General features: G+C 52.9%; 1 protein-coding gene across 1 annotated transcript in view; it reads left to right on the top strand.

Annotated features, from left to right (window-relative positions):
• Dnmt3a (DNA methyltransferase 3 alpha) overlaps window positions 1-17,975 on the top strand; it is a 72,705-nt gene that overhangs the window by 16,076 nt on the left and 38,654 nt on the right. Inside the window, exon 3 of the mRNA XM_026415245.2 lies at window positions 11,644-11,914. Coding sequence (XP_026271030.2) covers window positions 11,644-11,914 — 271 coding nt within the window. The remainder of the gene's footprint in view (window positions 1-11,643; window positions 11,915-17,975) is intronic.

Genomic DNA, 17,975 nt, shown 5'->3' with positions numbered 1-17,975 from the left:
CTCAAAATAAAAAAACAAAAGGGGCTGTTGGTGTATCTCTAGCTCAGTGTTAAATGTCCTTAGGCCCCTGGGCTCAATCTCTAGTACAAAAAAAAAAAAAAAAAAAAAAAAAAAAAGATTTATCTTCCAATCTATTGTGCTAGAAAGAAGAGGCCACACAGTCATATTAAATATCTTGCCCAGCATATCTCTGTTCACAGGTCCTAGGGACTTTCTTATGGGACAAGATCTGGAATATTCTGTCTGGCATTGCAGCTCATTATTATCTGATCTCTCCTGCCCCCCACCACCCTCACCAGTGCCCAGTACCTCCTCTTTGGCCACAGAAACCACATCTTCTTGCTGAACGCGCCTGGCTCACTTCCCCTGCTGCCCCTCCTGTTCTGAGCCTTCCCTGGTCTCAGCCTGCCCCAGAGCCATCACCCGCCAAAGCCTGGCTCGAAAATGAAGCCCCGTTCAGCCACTGTCACCCACTCTGGCCTCTCCCTTCTTGCCCTGTCTGTAAGTTAGTACAAATGAACTGCTGAGGAATCAAAGACAAGTGACAAGTCCAGGGACCGGGTGCTGGCAGCAGTGGTCTAGACCTCACGTGGAGAAGTGCTGTTTGGTTACCTGTCCGTACAGAACTCAAGAATGAGTATATAGGAGTTTGGTTTTGGGGGTACTGGGGATGAAGTCAGGACCCGTGCAGCTGGGAAAGCGTCCCACCACTGAGCCAACTGCAGCCCCAGGAGCTTTCTTAATCAGTTTGCTATTGTTGCCACATCCCTGTGCCTGACTTCGATTTTACAAAAAGTCTAACTTCTCAGTGGCTAGAGAATTTTAAAAAATCTAAAACCAAAACCTGGCCTTTTACCTCAGAGAATCTGAAAGGCAGGTGGAGGGAGCTTGTCCCTTCTGCTAGTTTTGACCCTTGGTGTCGTGCCCTTTGCCTAGTCACCCCCCTGAGGACACAGATCATGAATGAAGGCTTATGGGATCTCCATCATTACCATCCCAACATTTGGATGAAGAGGCTGAGGTTCAGAGAGGATTCAGGACTTGAATTCCATGCCTCCCAACTGCGGGGCTCACAGTGCTCTCTCCTCCTTACCACTACAGCCACTCAGCCTGGCTGACTGGGTTCCCAAAGGGTAAGTTAGTGTACAAATGCAAGGAGGTTTAAAAAAAAAAGTGCACAGAACTGTGCATACCAAGAAAAATATAGGTGACCAGACCACATGCCAGGAAGCCCATGTTTAAGTGGGGAAGGCTGCAGTGGCTTGAGGATTGAGAGTGGGCCTCCTAACCCCAGGCAGCGCCCGGCTTGCTGGCAGCTCTGGCTGCAGAGCCAGGATGTTGCCGACAACAGGAAACAGGAAGCCAGCTGCAAGGCTGGGCGGGGCTTAGGAAGAGAACTGGCACCTGGACCAGGGACTGCAGGCTGGCCAGTGCCCATGAAGAGGAGGAGGGGACCGGCCTGCATGTGTCAGCGTGGGCAGGAAGGGGCATCTTCTTATCCAGCAGCGCCCGAGATGTTGCAGGGTGACAAGTGAAGCTGTCAGAGGCCGGTTCCTGCCTGGTCACAAGCCCAGACAGCACTTCAAAACCTTTTGTCCTTCATAGGTGGTTCCAGCTGGAGCTTATGAGGGACAGTTTCTGCCCTTGACCACAGACCCTGGGGAGCGACCTGCCTTGCTCACTAGCTGTACGCGTTTTGTCATTGAAGATTTATACCCACCAACTTCCTCTAGGGTTATTTTTGCTTGGAGGGAGCATTCTGAGGTCACCTCTTGCTAAGAATAGCCCAGAAAGGGCAGGAGGGGACTGGGAGCTGGCGCTGAGCTCAGCTGAGCTGGGGTTCCTTACTCCACCTCCCACCCTCTAGCACACCAGGAGGAGGGGAGTCTGCCAGGGCAAAACTGACCCCTGTCAGGGCAGAAGACTCAGAAGCCATCTGCTGGAGGCTTGGGAACCCATGAGCTCCCACTTAGGTCAGCTCAGCAGTTCACTCAACTTTTAAGAGTCTATAGTACGGGCTTGGTCTGTTGACGCACTCCTGTAATCCCAGCAGCTCAGGAGGCTGAGGCAGGAGGATCTCAAGTTCAAGGCCAGTCTGGGCAACTTAGTGAGAACTTGGCTCGAAATAAAAAGGGCTGGGGATGTGGCTCATTGGTTAAGCACCCATGGATTCAATCCCTGGTACAGAAAAAAAAAGTTTATAGTATGGGCAAATTTTCTAACCTAATAGGACCTTTTAATTCTTCTCCAGGTTAACACAGAGCGCAAATCCCCTTCTTTCCAGAATTGCTCCTGCACTAACCTGTTCAGTTGTGACTTTTTAACTTGGAACCCCCTTGTTTTTAGGCCCCAAACTTCTTGTTTAGTATATGTGCTGCCGAAGCGAGACAGGCCCCAAACTTCTTAAGACAGGTTCTCTCGTTGCAGCAGGGTCAGTTCACTGCTGCCTTCTCTCCTGTCTTCTCACATTGTGGTGTGAAGAAACTGTAGCTCATGAGGGTCGAGACTTTGCACTCTTCCCTGCAGATTCCCCAGCCTGAGCAGTCAAGTCTACCCCCACCACTGGGATCCAGTACCAAGGGCCTTAAAAGAGGGTGGTGGGCTGTAATCCCAGTGATTTAGGAGGTAGAGGCAAGAGGATCACAAGTTCAAGGCCACTCTGGGCAACTTAGTGAGAACTTAGCTCAAAATAAAAAGGGCTTGGGATGGGGCTGGGGTTGTGGCTCAGCGGTAGAGCGCTCCCCTAGCACGGGCAAGGCCCTGGGTTCCATCTTCAGCACCACATAAAAATAAATAAGTAAAATAAAGGTATTGCGTCCAACTACAACTAAAAAATAATTTTTTTTTCTTTTCTTTTTTTTTAAAGGGTTTGGGATGTAGCTCAGAGGTTAAAAAAAAAAAAAAGAGTGTGGCACTTAAGCGGGGAAGTGACAGACACCTGCTGTGACCTTGCTGAGCAAGGTGTGAGGAAGGAGTGCATGTGGGCTGGTGCATTGTGGGGAGGCCAGAGGCAGGCACGAGAGCTGACGGGCCTGGCCGTCCTGGTGCACTGGGGGTTATTTTTTTAACACTGTGTCCAGTCCAGGTTAGAAAGGGAGTTAGCCAGCAGCCTGAGTTTCACTCTTCTTATTCTTTCAGAAGCGCGTGTCTATCAGGAAGGTTAGGAGGGGCTGTGAAGCTGTGTGGGGGTGTCTGGGGAGGCTGACTCTGGCATCCAGGAGCCCAGTGGAGCTCATGCAGCCAGAGCATGGAAGAGAGGGTGGGGGACCCCCAAAACAACCCCAGGGTCTCAAGGGAGTGGCAGTGGAGGTTCAGATTGGCAAGGCCTGTGCTGCTGGCCACTGGGAATGAGGAGAGGAAGGAAGGGAAGGCGATGCCACGGGCCCCAGTGATGGCACCACAGGATCGGTGCCAGGGCTATTGTCAGACACTAAGGCTCCTGAAAGGGAGCAGCTGGAGGCCACCCTGGCTAGCTGCTCACGGGGACATTCCAGTGAGTTCTCAGAACCGACATTTTGCTTTTCAAAAAAATCCCTCTATCCACTTGTGTCCCTCCCTGACTCCTTCCCCAGCGTCACATGCTCTTGGGCCACCTCCAGTAAGCCCTTCGTACCCACAGGTTTTGGCCTCTTAGAAGCCGTGGCACCTGCATCTCCTGCTGCTGCGCAGGCCTTGCCTGACCAGTGTCAACCCCAGTTCCCTGTCCTCCTCCCATCTGGAAAGCTCCTGCACTTGGGCTCTCCACCTCAGGAAGGACCTAAGTGAGCTGGGGAAGCTCCAGAGAAGGGCAGCTAAAGTGACCCAGGGAAGGCGAGGCCTCCAAGAGAGTAGGGCTCTCCAGTCTGCAGGCACAGGGGCTGAGCAAGTGGGGATGAGATCCGGGCTAGGACGCCCTGTCAGGTGGGGCAGGACCATCACAGCCCTTGACACCTAGAAGAAAGTACCATTCGCCGTGGTGGGTTCCCTTCTTACCAAATCGGTCGCCTCCAGGATGGTGGCGGTATAGAGACTGACTATGGTGGATCTCTTGTACATGTGAGCTCTTCAGCTCACCCCGAAACCCTCTGAGGTTGACTTCAAAGAGCACAGCCAGGCCCACATTCAGGTGGACAGGTGTCCCTGCTGGAGATGGAACCCAGTGGGCTGAGTCACTCATGTGCCACTCACTGGGCAGTTTGTTCTCGAAGCCATTTGCCATAGTTAGGGGCAGCCTGGCCAGGGCTTCCCAAGCCTGGAGCTCCGGCCCTGATACTCTCAGGTGGAGAGATCTCTGGGGAGGAGGAGGCAGCTCCCAGCAAGGTGGTAAGAGGGACCAGGTGGGGCTGAGTTGCCCTGGCTGGGACCAGAGTTTCCAGAGTAGCCATCTTTGGCAACTGGTCCTGCTGTTCCCTTACCCCTCGGGTGGCCCTTTAAGCTGCTCCACTGGGAAAAAAGAAAAGTGGAGGAGTCAGAGTCCTAGTTCCCAAGTGTTGGAGCCTCGCTGCACTGACTCCGGGAGGAGCAAAGCAGGTGAGCCTCTGGAACCTCTCTTGGGAGCAGGGCGGTGGTTCTTTCTGGCTCCCCCTGCTGCCACAGGCCACTTCCAGCTGCAAGATCTCTGGGGGAGGGCTGCCAGGGGAAGGGGCTGCAGGCAGGATGGGGGGCAGTGCTGGCCCTGGGGCAGTGCTTCAGGGGCGGGGCTGCCCGGCTTGGACGTGTGGTTGTTTCCTGAAACTGGAGTCAACCTGGAAAAATCCAGGCTGGGTGGGGGCTGCTGGTGCTGGGGCAGCCCAGGAGTGGAGGGAGCAAGGGGCAGCAGTGCTCGAGGGGGGGCTCGAGGGTGGGGTTCTGTTTCCTTGCTCCTCGGCCTTCACTTGAGCATCCTGCCTGCCAGCACGGTCGGTCCGGTGTGTGCTGTTGGCCAGGCCGGGGTGAGCGCCGTGTGTGTCTGTGCACGATTGTGTGTCAAGAGCCCATGGCTGGCCAGATGCCAGGGTTCCCGGATGGCTGAACCCTGCCAATGCCTTAAAGGCACAATAGCCGTCCTGGAGAAGGTGGGAGGGGTTCTTGGTGGCTCTCGGTGGTCCTGTGTGTGTGACAGCTGCCCAGCCTCCCCACCTCCGGCACTGGTCCTCAGTTGCTTGGGCCCCAGCTCCCTTGTCCCTCGCCTCTTGTGTGCCTGGTTTTTAGGTTTTGCGTGCAAACAGTAAACTAGAATAAAGACGGTCTCAATATCATTCCCCCATTAGGATCCTGAGCACTCTGCCCTACCGTGGGACACATGGCCGCACCTGGAGAAAGAGAGGTCAGGAGTTCTGGCGTCTGGCCAGCGTCCGGCCGACCGTGAGCAGGAGTGGAGGAGGCGGCGGCGCGGGGCATTGGTCTGGGTCTGGCTGGGTTCCCTCAGAGGCTCCTTCCTGCCTCGCCCTGCTTTTCCTCCAGACAGAGGCTATCTTCTGGGGCACATTGGAGATGCCTTTCCTTCTTGGAACCCTTGCGATTTGCTTGGGCTTTTCCTAGGACCCAGCCCAGGGGCTTCAAAAGCCTGTCTTGGTCATCAGAGGAGGTGTGCGCCCCAAGGCGAGCCCTGGAGACTTTCTCCTCAGAAAAGTGAGGACAACACTGGCTGCCTCAGGGTCATCGTGATCATTAACTTTATTAATTTTATAAGCATAGGGACGCCAGGTCCTGTGCTGGATGCTGGAGAGCTGTAGGTGGAGAGAAATAAAAAAGATAAATAAGGCAGAGTTCGAGGTCTAGCAGGAGACATACGGTAAACAAATAATTAGGTGCAGCGTGATGAGTGGTGTAATGAGATGGGGTGAGAAAGCGCTTTGCAAACAAGCCTGGCGTGCTGTGGGCTGGGGACGGGAGTGCCTGCTGCATGGACTTCACCCCATCCTTCAGGGGAAGCTGGGACCAGCAGCTGTTCACACTTGCCAGCTACGTGGCGGGGGCTTTGGGAACCGAGGATGTGGGTAAGGCTGGGGCTGCCAGGACAGGAGGCCCAGCACAAGCCCCCAATGATGGGAGAGATTGAAATGTTCCTTAGAGAACAGAAGGTAGAGTGGTGGTCACTAAGGAAGGGGAGAACTGGGCGGGGGTTGCTGTTTAATGGGTGCAGAATTTCTGCTCCAGATGACAAAATCATTTTGGAGATAGATGGTAGTGAGAGTTGTACAATAATGTGAAAGAACTTCATGTATACTTGGAAATGGTTAAAACAATAAATTTTGTGTATTCTTGGCAGTCCCCAGTCATTTCCCCTAGCCTCAGCTCAGGATTTTTCAAAGACACTTTGACACTGGGGTAGTATAATCCTTTGTCAAAAAGGCTGTCCTACACCTATAGGGTGCGGAGCAGCACCCTGGCCTCCTACTCACTAGATGCCAGCAGCCACTTGATAATAAAAAAATGTCTCCAGTCAAGTGCAGTGGCACATGCCTGTAATCCCAGTGGCTCAGAAGGCTGAGGCAGGAGGATCACAACTTGGAGGCCAGCTTAACAAGGCCCTAAACAACTTAGTGAGACCCTGTCTCAAAATAAAAAATAAGAAGGCCTGGGGATGTGGCTCAGTGGTAAAGTGTCACTGGGTTCAATCCCCAGGACTCCTTTCCCCCTGCCAAAATGTCTCCAGACATTACCAAATATCCTGGGGTGGAGGTGGCAAAGTCACCCCCAGTTGAGAACCATCAGCCTGGTGTATTGGAATGGGCTGTTCACAGGACAGGCCTGAGGAGGAGCTGGTGGGCAACGGGGAACAGTAGGGGTGGGGCTTGCCTGGCAGGAAGACAAAGACCAGCGAACTCTGAGGGACCTCTGGAGGTGCTGGGCAGTGTTTGAATACCCAAAATGAGGCACGCCTGGTGGGGGAGGCAGGCACTGGACAACAGGACCAGCTTCACTCAGATCTGGGATACTAGTGTCATGACCTGCAGTGATCCCTGAACAGTGGACACTGCCACTGTTCCCATCCTGAAGCCATCATCTGCAACTGCTGTGGGTGCCATCTGAGATGGCATTCTCAGGGGTGTGCCATGTCTCCTTCTAGGGCACTGTCAAAATAAAAGCAAACAGGACTGGGCGTAGCTCCATGGCAGAGCACTAGCTAAGCAGGGGCAAGGCCCTGGGTTCAGTCCCCAGGATGGCAAGGATGGCGGTTGGCGGATGGAGCAAACAATTCCAGCTCTTCCATCTGGCATAGTAATGGGGCTGAAGCTCCCTCCAAGATCATGAGCAGAGTGTTCACACTTTTAACCTTGTCTTTGCCATCAATGAATCAGTTGTGAATATTTATTGAGCACCTGCCAGATGCCCTGCTCCACACTAAATCTGGCTGGATTAAGCAGAGGCACTGAGCTCCAGGAGTCCACAAACTAGAAGGGTGGGGAAGAGGAGAAGAAAGGTGGGAACAGCCAAGCAGGCACGGAGGTGGCTGCAGAAGAGTCCGGGCCTGGCTGGGTGGGTGAGTCCCCCAGGCTTCTTACCTGAGTAAGCACCCAGCTCCTACCCAGACTTGGAAAACTGCTTCAGGCCATGTGCTCTCACCTCCCTTCCTTTCCCTCAGTGGTTTCCTCTCTTGGATTTGCCCTGCCCAGTTAGACTGGGCTCCAAAGAGCCTGAGTGAGGGGCCACATAAAGCCCAGGTTTTTTTTTTTTTTTTTCAGGTTTTTGTTTGTTTGTTTGTTTGTTTTTTCTTCAGTATTGGGGATTGAACCCAGGACCTCACTGAGCTACTTCCCCAGCCCTTTTTAAGTTTTTATTTTGAGACAGACCTCATTAAGTTGCAGAGGCTGCTCTTGAGGAACTTGGGATCCTCCTGCCTCCAGCCTCCTGAGTAGCTGGGATTACAGGTTGTCACTCATTGGAGCACCCAGGGCATTCTTGATGGGTTCCAGAACACATCCGGTTGACCATGCAGGAACCAGCAACTTCCCCTAATCTGAAAGCTCTGGCTGACTCAGGACTCATCAAACCCAGAGACGGTGGACTGCAGGATGGGACCTTGTGGACCAGCAGGATGAGGTGGAGGGGCCAGCTGCTGAGCTAACTCTAGGCCTGAAGCTGTGCAGAGTCCCTCTCCTCATGTGCCCAGTGTGCCAGCTTTAGACTGGGGTCCTCCTGGCAAGGCAGAGGCAGTGCCTACTCAGTGTCCCTGAATGACCCAGCAGGTCAGGCCCTGGGCTGGGTCTCAGAGCTGGCACTCCTGGGTCCCTATGCTATGTGGCTGTCAGTCAATAGGAAGTGAGTCCCAGGGTAAGAGGAGGTCTTGTGATCCCAAAGCAGGAAGTGACAGTGGAGTGGCCTCCAACAGTTCTGTGGGGCAGCAGGTGGCTAAAGGAAAAGAAGACACAGAAACAGTGAGAGATTAGCTCTGACGAGGAGGGACCCACAGCCACTGCCCTGTAGTGCCGTGTTGGGGACCTTGTGGTGCCTGGCATAGCTGGACCACAGAAGGTGGCTACTGGGGCAGCAGTGTGTGCCCCTTTCCTGGCTGTGTGGGCAGTATGACTTCCTCACTCATGTGACTGAGCTTGCAGGGTGACAGAATTTACACTAGGGAGGTGCATTCTAGACTGGAGTTGAGAGACAGGCTGGGTCCTGGGCAGGGAGGGACACAGGATGTCGTGCTGCCTAGGCCGTGGTCAGGGGTCTGCGTGCTCTGCCATCACTCTATGTCTGGCTGCCCTGCTCTGCTGGCCCGTCCCCTGCCGAGCCCCGAGGAGCCTTCTCTCCTACCAGGTGCTTGCTCTTCTGCTTGCTGCAGCCTCCTGGGCTTGCAGCACCATGGCTTCCTGGGGGCTTCTCTCTTCCCAGAGGCAGGTCTGCCCCAGCTCTCTGAGCAGCTTAGGAAAGAGCTCACCTAGGGAGCCGGGCCAGGGGAGGAGCAGACCTGGGAGGACCCTGGTTTTGCTTTTTTTTCCCCAAGGCCCTGGCCCCTATTTGCCTCCTCTGAGAGTTCCTCACCAGATAGCAGTGGGCTCAGAGGCTAAGTCCTAGACCTGCACTGCAGAAGCTGCCATGCAGGGGAGGGGCTGGAGTCACTCCTCTCAGGCTGTGCTCTCCTCCAGACAAGACGACCTTCTCAAGGGAACTTGGCCATTCTCCTCGCACTTAGACAGGCATGCCCTTAACCCTGCCAGTCCACTCCTGGGATTCTGTCCTCAGATACAAACACATTTAAGGAGCCGCAAGTGCCAGGGTGCTCACTGCAGCAGAAAGCAAATGGGCCCGAGTGTCCACCCGGAACACAAATCCTGGAGCGCCCATTAAACAGGAAGCAGATCCATAGGCACTGTGTGGAGAAACGCCCACTGTTTATTAAGGGAAAAGTGAGTTGCAAAACATTACAAGTTGCACCCTTTGATAAAAACGTGATTCGGAATCTGGATACACTGTGAATATGTATGGTTAAACGTGTGACTTACACATGACCATAAAAAGCCTAAAAAGGATGCTTGCCCAACTCTTAGTAATGGTTCACCTTGTAGGGAGTGATTGGGGCATGGGGAGTTATATTAGGAGGTTGCTTAACCTCATTCATTTTTGTGCAGTTTGAATTTTTTTTTAAAGAGAGAGAGAGGAGAGAGAGAATTTTTTTAATATTTATTTTTCAGTTTTCAGTGGAAACAACATCTTTTTTTATTTGATTTTATGTGGTGCTGAGGATCGAACCCAGCGCCCCCGCATGCCAGGCGAGCGCATTACCGCTTGAGCCACATCCCTAGCCCCGAAATTTTATAATATATGTCTTTTTATTACTAATTTTTTTCAGTTGATACATAAAAATTATACACATTATGGGTACAGTGGTGCTTGCCTAAAATCTCAGCAACTTTGGAGGCTGAGGTGGGAGGATCACAAATGCAAGGCCAGCCTTGGCAACTAAATGAGGACCTTTCTCAAAATTAAAAATAAAGTCAGGTGTGGTGGCACATGCCTGTAATCCCAACAACTCAAAGGCTGAGTCAGAAGGATTGCAATTTCAAGGTCAGCCTCAGCAATTTAGTGAGACCCTGTTTCAAAAAATAAAAAAGGCTGGGGATGTAGCTCAGTGACAGAGCACCTCCGGGTTTAATCCCTAGTATTGCAATTAATTAAAGTAAAATAATAAAAAATAAAAAGGGCTGAGGATATAACTCAGTGGTAGAGAACCCCTGAGTCCAGAAAGAAAGTTATACATATTAATGGGGTACCATGTGATATCTCGATAAATGTATATATTATGTTTAAATCAGATTAAACATACTTCTGTCCTTAAACATTTATCGTTTCTTTATGCTAAAAACATAAAAAATTCTTTCTTCTTTTTGACACATATGGTACCAATCTATCATCATGCTACTGTGCAACAGCACACCATAGCTTCTTACTTCTAACTATAAATTAGTTCCCTTCCATCAACTATCCCCAGCCAAGTCCCTATCCATGGCCCAGGACTCAGGACTATAATGGGGGGGGGGACTTAAACAAAGCTCCCATTGGTTGAGACTAGTCATCTCACCTCACAGGTGAGGAAACCAATGCACCTGCTGAGAGCAGTGCCTTCCTGGAGGCTTGCTGAGCCCATTCTGCCCCTGGCCTTCTACTTCCTGGGCCCTGGCATCCTGTAATGGAGGGCTGCTGAGTACAACCTGGTGCCCAGGAGGGTGGCAGAGCAGTAAGTGCAGGGACCCTGGCATTTTTCTGCCCCAAGCTGACCACTAGCATTCTTCCCAAGATGTCCTGACCTCTTCCCTTCAGCTGGCCGAGGACAGAGCATGCATGCACAGAGCAGGAAGGACACTGGCTTTTCTGCACTTGTTCTGTCTTTACAAATTAAGTGACTTTAAAGAAGTCATAAAATTCTCCCAGAGTCTTGGGCTCCTCACCCGCTTCCCAGGGAGACTGAGAGTCTGTAATGGGGCGTGCGAGGGCCATTAGGATGACTCCATACTTGGTTTCTATTAGCTGGAACCTGAGCAAACTCAGTCCTCAGGTTTCATGGGATGAAGCATGGCATTGCCTTTTCAGGGGGCAGTGAGACTCCCATGCTCAGGAGTGGCTGCTGCAAAGGCTGCAGATTGCTTGCTAGGGCCTTGGCTCTCCCAGATCCCCTGGGGGCCTAATCTGAGGGGCCTTGGCTCTCCCAGAACCCCTGAGGGCCTAATCTGTACTGGGCTTTAGCCAGGAAATGCTTCTTTGAGAGGCCTCCTTTGACTCTCAAGCTTTGAGACACCAGGAGGAAAGCTGCGGGTGCTCTCACCACAGAAGTCAGGCCAGCCTGGGGTTTCCAGAACTGATCTGGAGGCACTGGAATCTTCTAGGGAAGGGTCCTGGTTGGATGACAAACAACATGAAAAGCATTTTTTTTTTGAAAAGGGACTGCAGAGAAGGCTTGGAAGCCCTAGGAACCTTAGTGAATTGGGGCCCACAGGGATGCCAGCAGGACCAGGCTGGCCAACTGCTTTGCATCTTACCCTCTGTCTCACACTGGAGTCCACAGACCCCTTAATGTGGGGGTCAGGCCACAGACCCTCTGATGTCGAAAGCAAACAATGTGTCTGCTTGTCAGTTCTTGGACTGAGGGTGCATAACTTCCACCAGAATGTCAGAGGGTCTGTGACCCAAAAGAGGCCGAGGTCCTGGCCTAACCCTTCCCTGTGCATCTTCCTTTGTTTCTAGGTGGAAAGCAGTGACACACCCAAGGACTCTGCGGCCACTTCCAAGTCCCTGTCCATGGCCCAGGACTCTGGCCCTGCAGAGTTGTTACCCAATGGGGACTTGGAGAAGCGGAGTGAGCCCCAGCCTGAGGAAGGGAGCCCCGCTGGTGGACAGAAGGGCGGGGCCCCAGCCGAGGGAGAGGGTGCAGCTGAGTCCCCGCCCGAAGCCTCCAGAGCAGTGGAGAATGGCTGCTGTGCACCCAAGGAGGGCCGGGGAGCCTCTGCAGAAGAGGGTGAGTCTGTTCTGGGCCCACTGATCCCCCGAGGGCCAAGACCAGTTCCCTGGCAGATAGGTCCCGGCAGGATGGGCCAGGGTGGGAGCCGGGGCTCTGCTTGCCAAGCTGTGTCCTGCAGACTGCTGGCTGAATGCAGCGGCCACACATGGCTTATTTGGCCCACACAGTGCTTCAAACATTTAAAAAATTAGTTACCATTATTTAAAAATCAAGAAACTTCACATAAAAATCTGGAGTTTTGGCTTTTCATGGGAAGGAAAAAAAAAAAAAGCTAGATTTGGCATCAGTGGGTTTGCACAATGCCAAGGGGGGCTAGACGAGAATAATGGGCATCCCCCTTCCTGCTCGGTTGGCCAGGTGCCTCAGTTTCCCTTAGCCCCCACCTGGCCTGTTTACTCTTCCACATGACTGGCAGCTCTTGGGGACTGCCATGTGTGTGTGTATCAGCCCTGACCTGAGAATGTGAGTACAACAGATAGCCTATTTGCCTCCCCCAGCACAGAGCTCCTGATCCGCACCCCACCCCCACCCGGACACTACCACAGTCTGGTTGATTCCATTGGAAAATTGGTTGTGGCAATGGGGCGTGGGAGAGGGCGGGGTGGGGGAGGGGTGGCTCTGTGCACTGCCCAGCCAGCCTAGGCTTCTTCATCTGGGGACTTTCTGGCCTCGTCCTGGATTTCTGGAATGTTGCCCACTTTTCTCTTTCAGGTTAAGCCAGAGATTTCAGGGCCAACCGAGCTGTAAACAAGTTAGTAATGAGGACAACTAGCATTTGTGTGGGGCTTCACAGCTTACACTGCACTTCCTCAGACATTATCACATTTGCTCCTCCCAGGGCCCTGCCAGGTTGTTTTGCATATGTGCATTTTAATTTCAAAAAGTCTTCCTTCCAAGTGTGTCTGATGGAATGAGTAAATTGATTAATTGGCTTAACTTACTTTGCATGCATCCAAACCTAATATTTATGCAGAATGGAGAACATTTCCAGAAAAGAGATTTCCAAACTTATTTTAAAATATCTTTCATTTGCTATTCAACAAATATTTATGATGCTCCACTGTGTGCAAGGCACTTTCTGAGGCACTTTGCGTTTGTTGTTTTATTTACTGCTCCAAACAGTTTCATTCAAGAGGTATTATTATCCCCATCCTAAGGGGGAAAATTGTGGCTGATAAAGTGCCTTGTTCGTGGCCCCCACGCCTGAGAGTGGCAGAGCCAGGATTTGCCGACTCTTGCTATTCTGCTTCCCGTTCTCTGCTGTTCTGGAATGGGGCTTGTCATAGGTGGTTCCCACACTGCCCAGGCCTCCCAGTGTCTATCTCATACTTTGTGGGAGGGTTGGGGGAGCCTGGGGAGAGTGAAATAGAGGGAAGGGAGAAAGAAACCCTTTCTCCGGTTCTCAGTGCAGAGGTGCAGGAGGAGACAGCCAGCAGCCCTTCCCAAGCAGATGGGGTGGCTCCACTTCTAGGTCACTGGGATCACACCAGGATGGGCGGCATGCTGCTGCCCAGGACTGGGCCAGCCCCTCCTGCCAGCGATGAGCTAGAGCTCCAAGACTGCTCTTTAGCCTTGAGGGTTTGTCTTCACTTTGGGGTCTCCCTGTTGGCATTTCTAGTTCTTCTCTGGAGATCCTTCAGTCAGCCAACAGGTGTTCATTAAACTGTTTAGAATGTACCAGGACCTGTGCTGGTCAGGGAAGCTATCATGAACAAAAGCCTGGTTCTTGTCCCCAAGGACATCACAGTGGGCCAAGGGACTACACCCTTTAAAATGTGTGGAAAGCAATGCTGTAAGGGGAAGGAAACCTGGTGCCCTGAGGAACTATGACAAAGGAATCTAAACTGGCCCAGGTTGTCCTGTCTAAGCTGAAGGATGAGCTAGAGTCCAACGGGCGAGGGCTGATAGAGTCAGAGAGTGAGAGCATCCCTGTTCCCAGGTGCACTCCAGGTGGGAAGGAGCAGGGCACCCCAGGATCTGACAGAAGCCACCAGTCTGGAGTGGACAGAGCCAGGGGAAAGAGTAAGAGGCAGTGGGCGGCAGATGTCAGACTAGGCAGGCCTCTCAGGAGTGACCCAAGAGGCTCTGCAGTTTGAAAAGATCCCTTTGCTGCCTGGACCCCCAGTGGAGGGAAGTGGCTGGGAAGGAGGTTAGGAGGCAGCTGCAGGCATTGAAGGGAAGCTGTCTGGCTCTGATGAGAGAGGGAGGAGGTGATGAAAGCCAGTGATGTGAGAGGTGAGGGAATATTAAGGACTATTCCTTATTCCTAGGCTGGGGCTTTCAGACATGGAGGATCTTCATCAGAATCTTAATGCTAGAATGGATGGTGGCACAAGTGCTGGACATCTCCACCTCCAAAATTTGACCTTGGGGCACTTCTGAGTGGCTTCAGCTATCCAGGAAGTGGAAATGTTGGTAGGGATCAGCCATGGCATCCCCAAAGGCCACTGCAGAGCAGCCAGAATGCTGAGATTGGTGAGGCATTACCGAGAGGGGTAGGAAGTGGCCTCCTGGAGGCTCTGCCAGGGGGCATTGGGTGTGCAGGCCTCCCCTGGTCCAGCAGTCAGATGACCCAGAGCACACTCAGCTGGTAGGTTCAGATGAGGAAGGAGATTAAGGCCCCAGGGAGGAAGTGACTCAGCCACGGTCTCCTTTCAGTTCCCCTCGTTCCAGGAGTCCCACCCATCTCTCCTGGCACCCCTTTTATTAGTTCCTATACAGCAAAAAACGGAAGACTTTAGGCAGTATTCCAGCAGATCCCGAGAGCAAGGATCATGGATCCTGAGAGTAAGGCCAGGAGAAAGAATCGGGAAGAGGTGAAATGATGAGATGAGCAATGAGGTCAAGAGCCTGCCACCCGCAGGCCCTGTGACTGTACCTGCACTCCTGGCGTTAATGCCACAGAGGATCCTAATGACAAGGGAACATGCTGTCCATCACCAAGCTCTATATGTTGATGTACTTTGCTACACAACCAGCAGTGTCAGCATTGCTTGGGGAGCTAAAATGAAGGATCTCACGCTCTACCTCAGACCTACTAAAGCAGGCTCTACATCTGAAGAGATCCTCAGATTTATGCATAGTAAAATCTGAGAAGCCCTGATTTTTTTTCTTTGCAGTATTGGGGATAGAACCCAGGGCCTCATGCATGCTAGGCAAACACTCTACCACTGAGCTGTATCCCCATTCCTTTTTAAATTTTTATTTTATTTTGAGCCAGGGTCACTAAGTTGCCCAGGCTGGTTGACTTGCAATCCTCCTGCCTCAGCCTCTGAGTAGCTGGGATTACAGGCATGTGCCAGCACCCTATTCTTATATTGTATTTTTGTGAGCATGTTGGAAGATTCTTATTATCCACATTTTACAGACCAAGGGATTCAGAAAGGTTAAAATACCCAAGATTATGTAACTATAAAAGGACCAGATTAGGGTCAGCACAAAGCTTCTCTCTGGTCAGAGAATGAGGCCCAATACTGGCCTAGGGACTGCCCTCTGAGTAAACCTGGGCTCAGCCCTGTCATGGGGATTTGGGTTCATTTCAAAGAGAACTTAGGGTGACCAGGCTGAGCATAGCCTCAGAAACAACAGGTAAGTATTAGAAGCCCCTGGCCTCCCCTGCTCCCAGGACCTGAGATGCCCAGTGGTGGTGGGGGTCATGTTCCAGTCTGCCAGGGCCACCCTGGAAGGCGCACAGCCACCTGCCCTGCCTGGGACCCTGGGACTGGGCCAGGAGCAGATGGGCTGCAGAGGGAGCGCTGGGAGAGCAGCCGACTGCCTGCCTCACCACAAGTGCCGCATTCTGAGGCAGCCCGGTGGTTGTTTGCTGGGCCAGGCTGGAAAGTGTGTGTGTGTGTGTGTGTGTGTGTGTGTGTGTGTGTGTGTGTGTGTGAGAGAGAGAGAGAGAGAGAGAGAGAGAGACGAGAGAGAGCAAGCGCTTGCTGAGAAAGCGAGGGAGAGGAGAGGAGAGAGGGAGGGAGAGGCATGCCTGGGGAGATCAGTCAAGTGGGCATGCGCAGTCTGTCAGGGAGAAAATTCCAGAAAGAAGCCAGTTGGAAACTGCATAAGGAAAAGTCATTCTGTTTGGGGGAACTTGTGGACTGGAAATCAGGAAGGGGGTACCTCAAGGAATAAAATTAGTGGTTCATTGGAAAGGGAACTGGTTTAGGAGTTAGGAACCCTGAAGTCTGACCACAGCTCTGGCTGTAAGTCGCTCTACTTCCCAGGCCTCAGTTTCTTATTTCTTCATTTAAAAATTTAGGGGTTGGACTCAAACATCTCTACAATTCATTTCAGCCCTGATTTTCTTCCATTCTGATGAATAAATGTTTCTCCGTAAATGTAATCGCAAGCCATGGAGGGTCCCAGGTAGGAAATGTTTAGGGCCAAAGGGAGGCTGGGAGAGAATGCAGCTGAGGGCCTCGACTTCTGGGTCCCAGGGCCAGAGCGGGGGTCCCCACTACCAGCCCCGAGCCGCAGGGCTGACGTGGTGACTGCGGTTGCGGCTCCACCTGGAGCCCGGTGGCTGGGCTGCTGCCGATCTAGAGCAGGCGCCCCCTGCTGGCAGCCCAGGGCCTTGCCGGCAGAGCGCGGAGGTCCGAAGGGGGCGGGGCCTTAGCCGGAGAGGAGGGGGCCCTGGGCTGGCGGAAGGGGCGCCCCGCAAAAAGTTGGGGGGCTGGTTGTGGTGGGAGCCAGGACGTAAAGGAGGCAGGGAGGAAGAGACAGAGACGTGACGGATGAGACATACCTTAAAAGGCCGGTCACGTACACAGCGCGAGTGCGCGCTCGCCCACCCACACACGTGCCGTGACAGACGCGGCTCTCCTCCCCCGCGCCGCCTCCACGCGCCGAGTGACAGGCGCCGCCGGGCCGCGGGCCCACGGGGCGGCAGGGTGGGCTGGCCCTTCCTGCCTCCCCCAGCTGTCACCCAGAAGAGAGCCCCTGGGGACAGACATGGCTGTCCTGGGCTCCGTGGGGCAGGTGCCGGGCGAGCCCTAGGCCTCTGGTGAGAGGGAGGGAAGCAGCCCCGGGCTGAGGATCCAGAGCCTTCAACGCGGCGGCTTCCGCTCCAGCGGGGATGCAGCAGGGGCTGTTTTTTCCGTTTTGGGCCCTTTGTCTCCTTCCACCACCCCCCCCCCCACGCCCCCGGCCCGACAGCCTGTTTTAGTGACCTTCCTGCTTTGGCCCCAGCTCAACAGTCTCTTGACTTTAGAGGAAGGAGTTCAGGGGCCCGGGCAACAGGAGGGCTCCCTCCCGGCCCCACTTCCCGCAGGAAGCTAGGGAAGGCTGTCACCCAAACCCACAGCCAGACCCCCTAAAACTGCCTGCTGTGCTGACCCTGAAAGGGCCTCTGAGGGGCGAGGACCGTGGCAGAAGTGCAGGCGGCTGCCCTCTTCTGTGGCCTGGAGGGGCCCTGAAGAAGGGAGGATCCTTCTAAAGACAAGGGTGCAGGGGGCTTCTGCCCCCTCTGCCAGATGTCCCTTCAAAGAACTGGAATCAAGGCCCAGAACAGCCAGGGGTACAGGAGCAGGGAGATGCTGTGTGCCAGGGAATGTCTTAGGGAAGGGGAACAACATTCACAGATTGAACACCTACTATATACCAAGCTGGGCTCTAGGCTCGAGTTTCACTAAATTTTTTTTTTTTTTTTTTTTTTTTAGAGAGAAAGGAAGGAACACTTTTTTTAGAGAGAGAGAGAGAGGAGAGAGGGAATTTTAATATTTATTTTTTAGTTCTCGGCAGACACAACATCTTTGTTGGTATGTGGTGCTGAGGATCGAACCCGGGCCGCACGCATGCCAGGCGAGCGCGCTACCGCTTGAGCCACATCCCCAGCCCGAGTTTCACTAAATTAATCATGTTAGAATGGTCAGAAGGTTATCCACTTTTTTTTTTTTTTTTTTTCAGTGAAACCGGTCAGGAGAGGTTGGGGAGGTCACACTGGGAAAGTTGAAATCTAAAACCAAGAGTTGTAGATTACAAACTGAGCTCAGGGAACCCAGAATGGGAGGCAATGAAGACACAGGTAGATATTAATAACAGCACCACCATAGCTAGAATT

The sequence above is a fragment of the Urocitellus parryii genome, chromosome 12 (genome assembly GCF_045843805.1).
Source record: "Urocitellus parryii isolate mUroPar1 chromosome 12, mUroPar1.hap1, whole genome shotgun sequence".
In the NCBI taxonomy this organism is placed as follows: Eukaryota; Metazoa; Chordata; class Mammalia; order Rodentia; family Sciuridae; genus Urocitellus; species Urocitellus parryii.
This window is presented reverse-complemented; position numbering and strand designations above follow the sequence as displayed.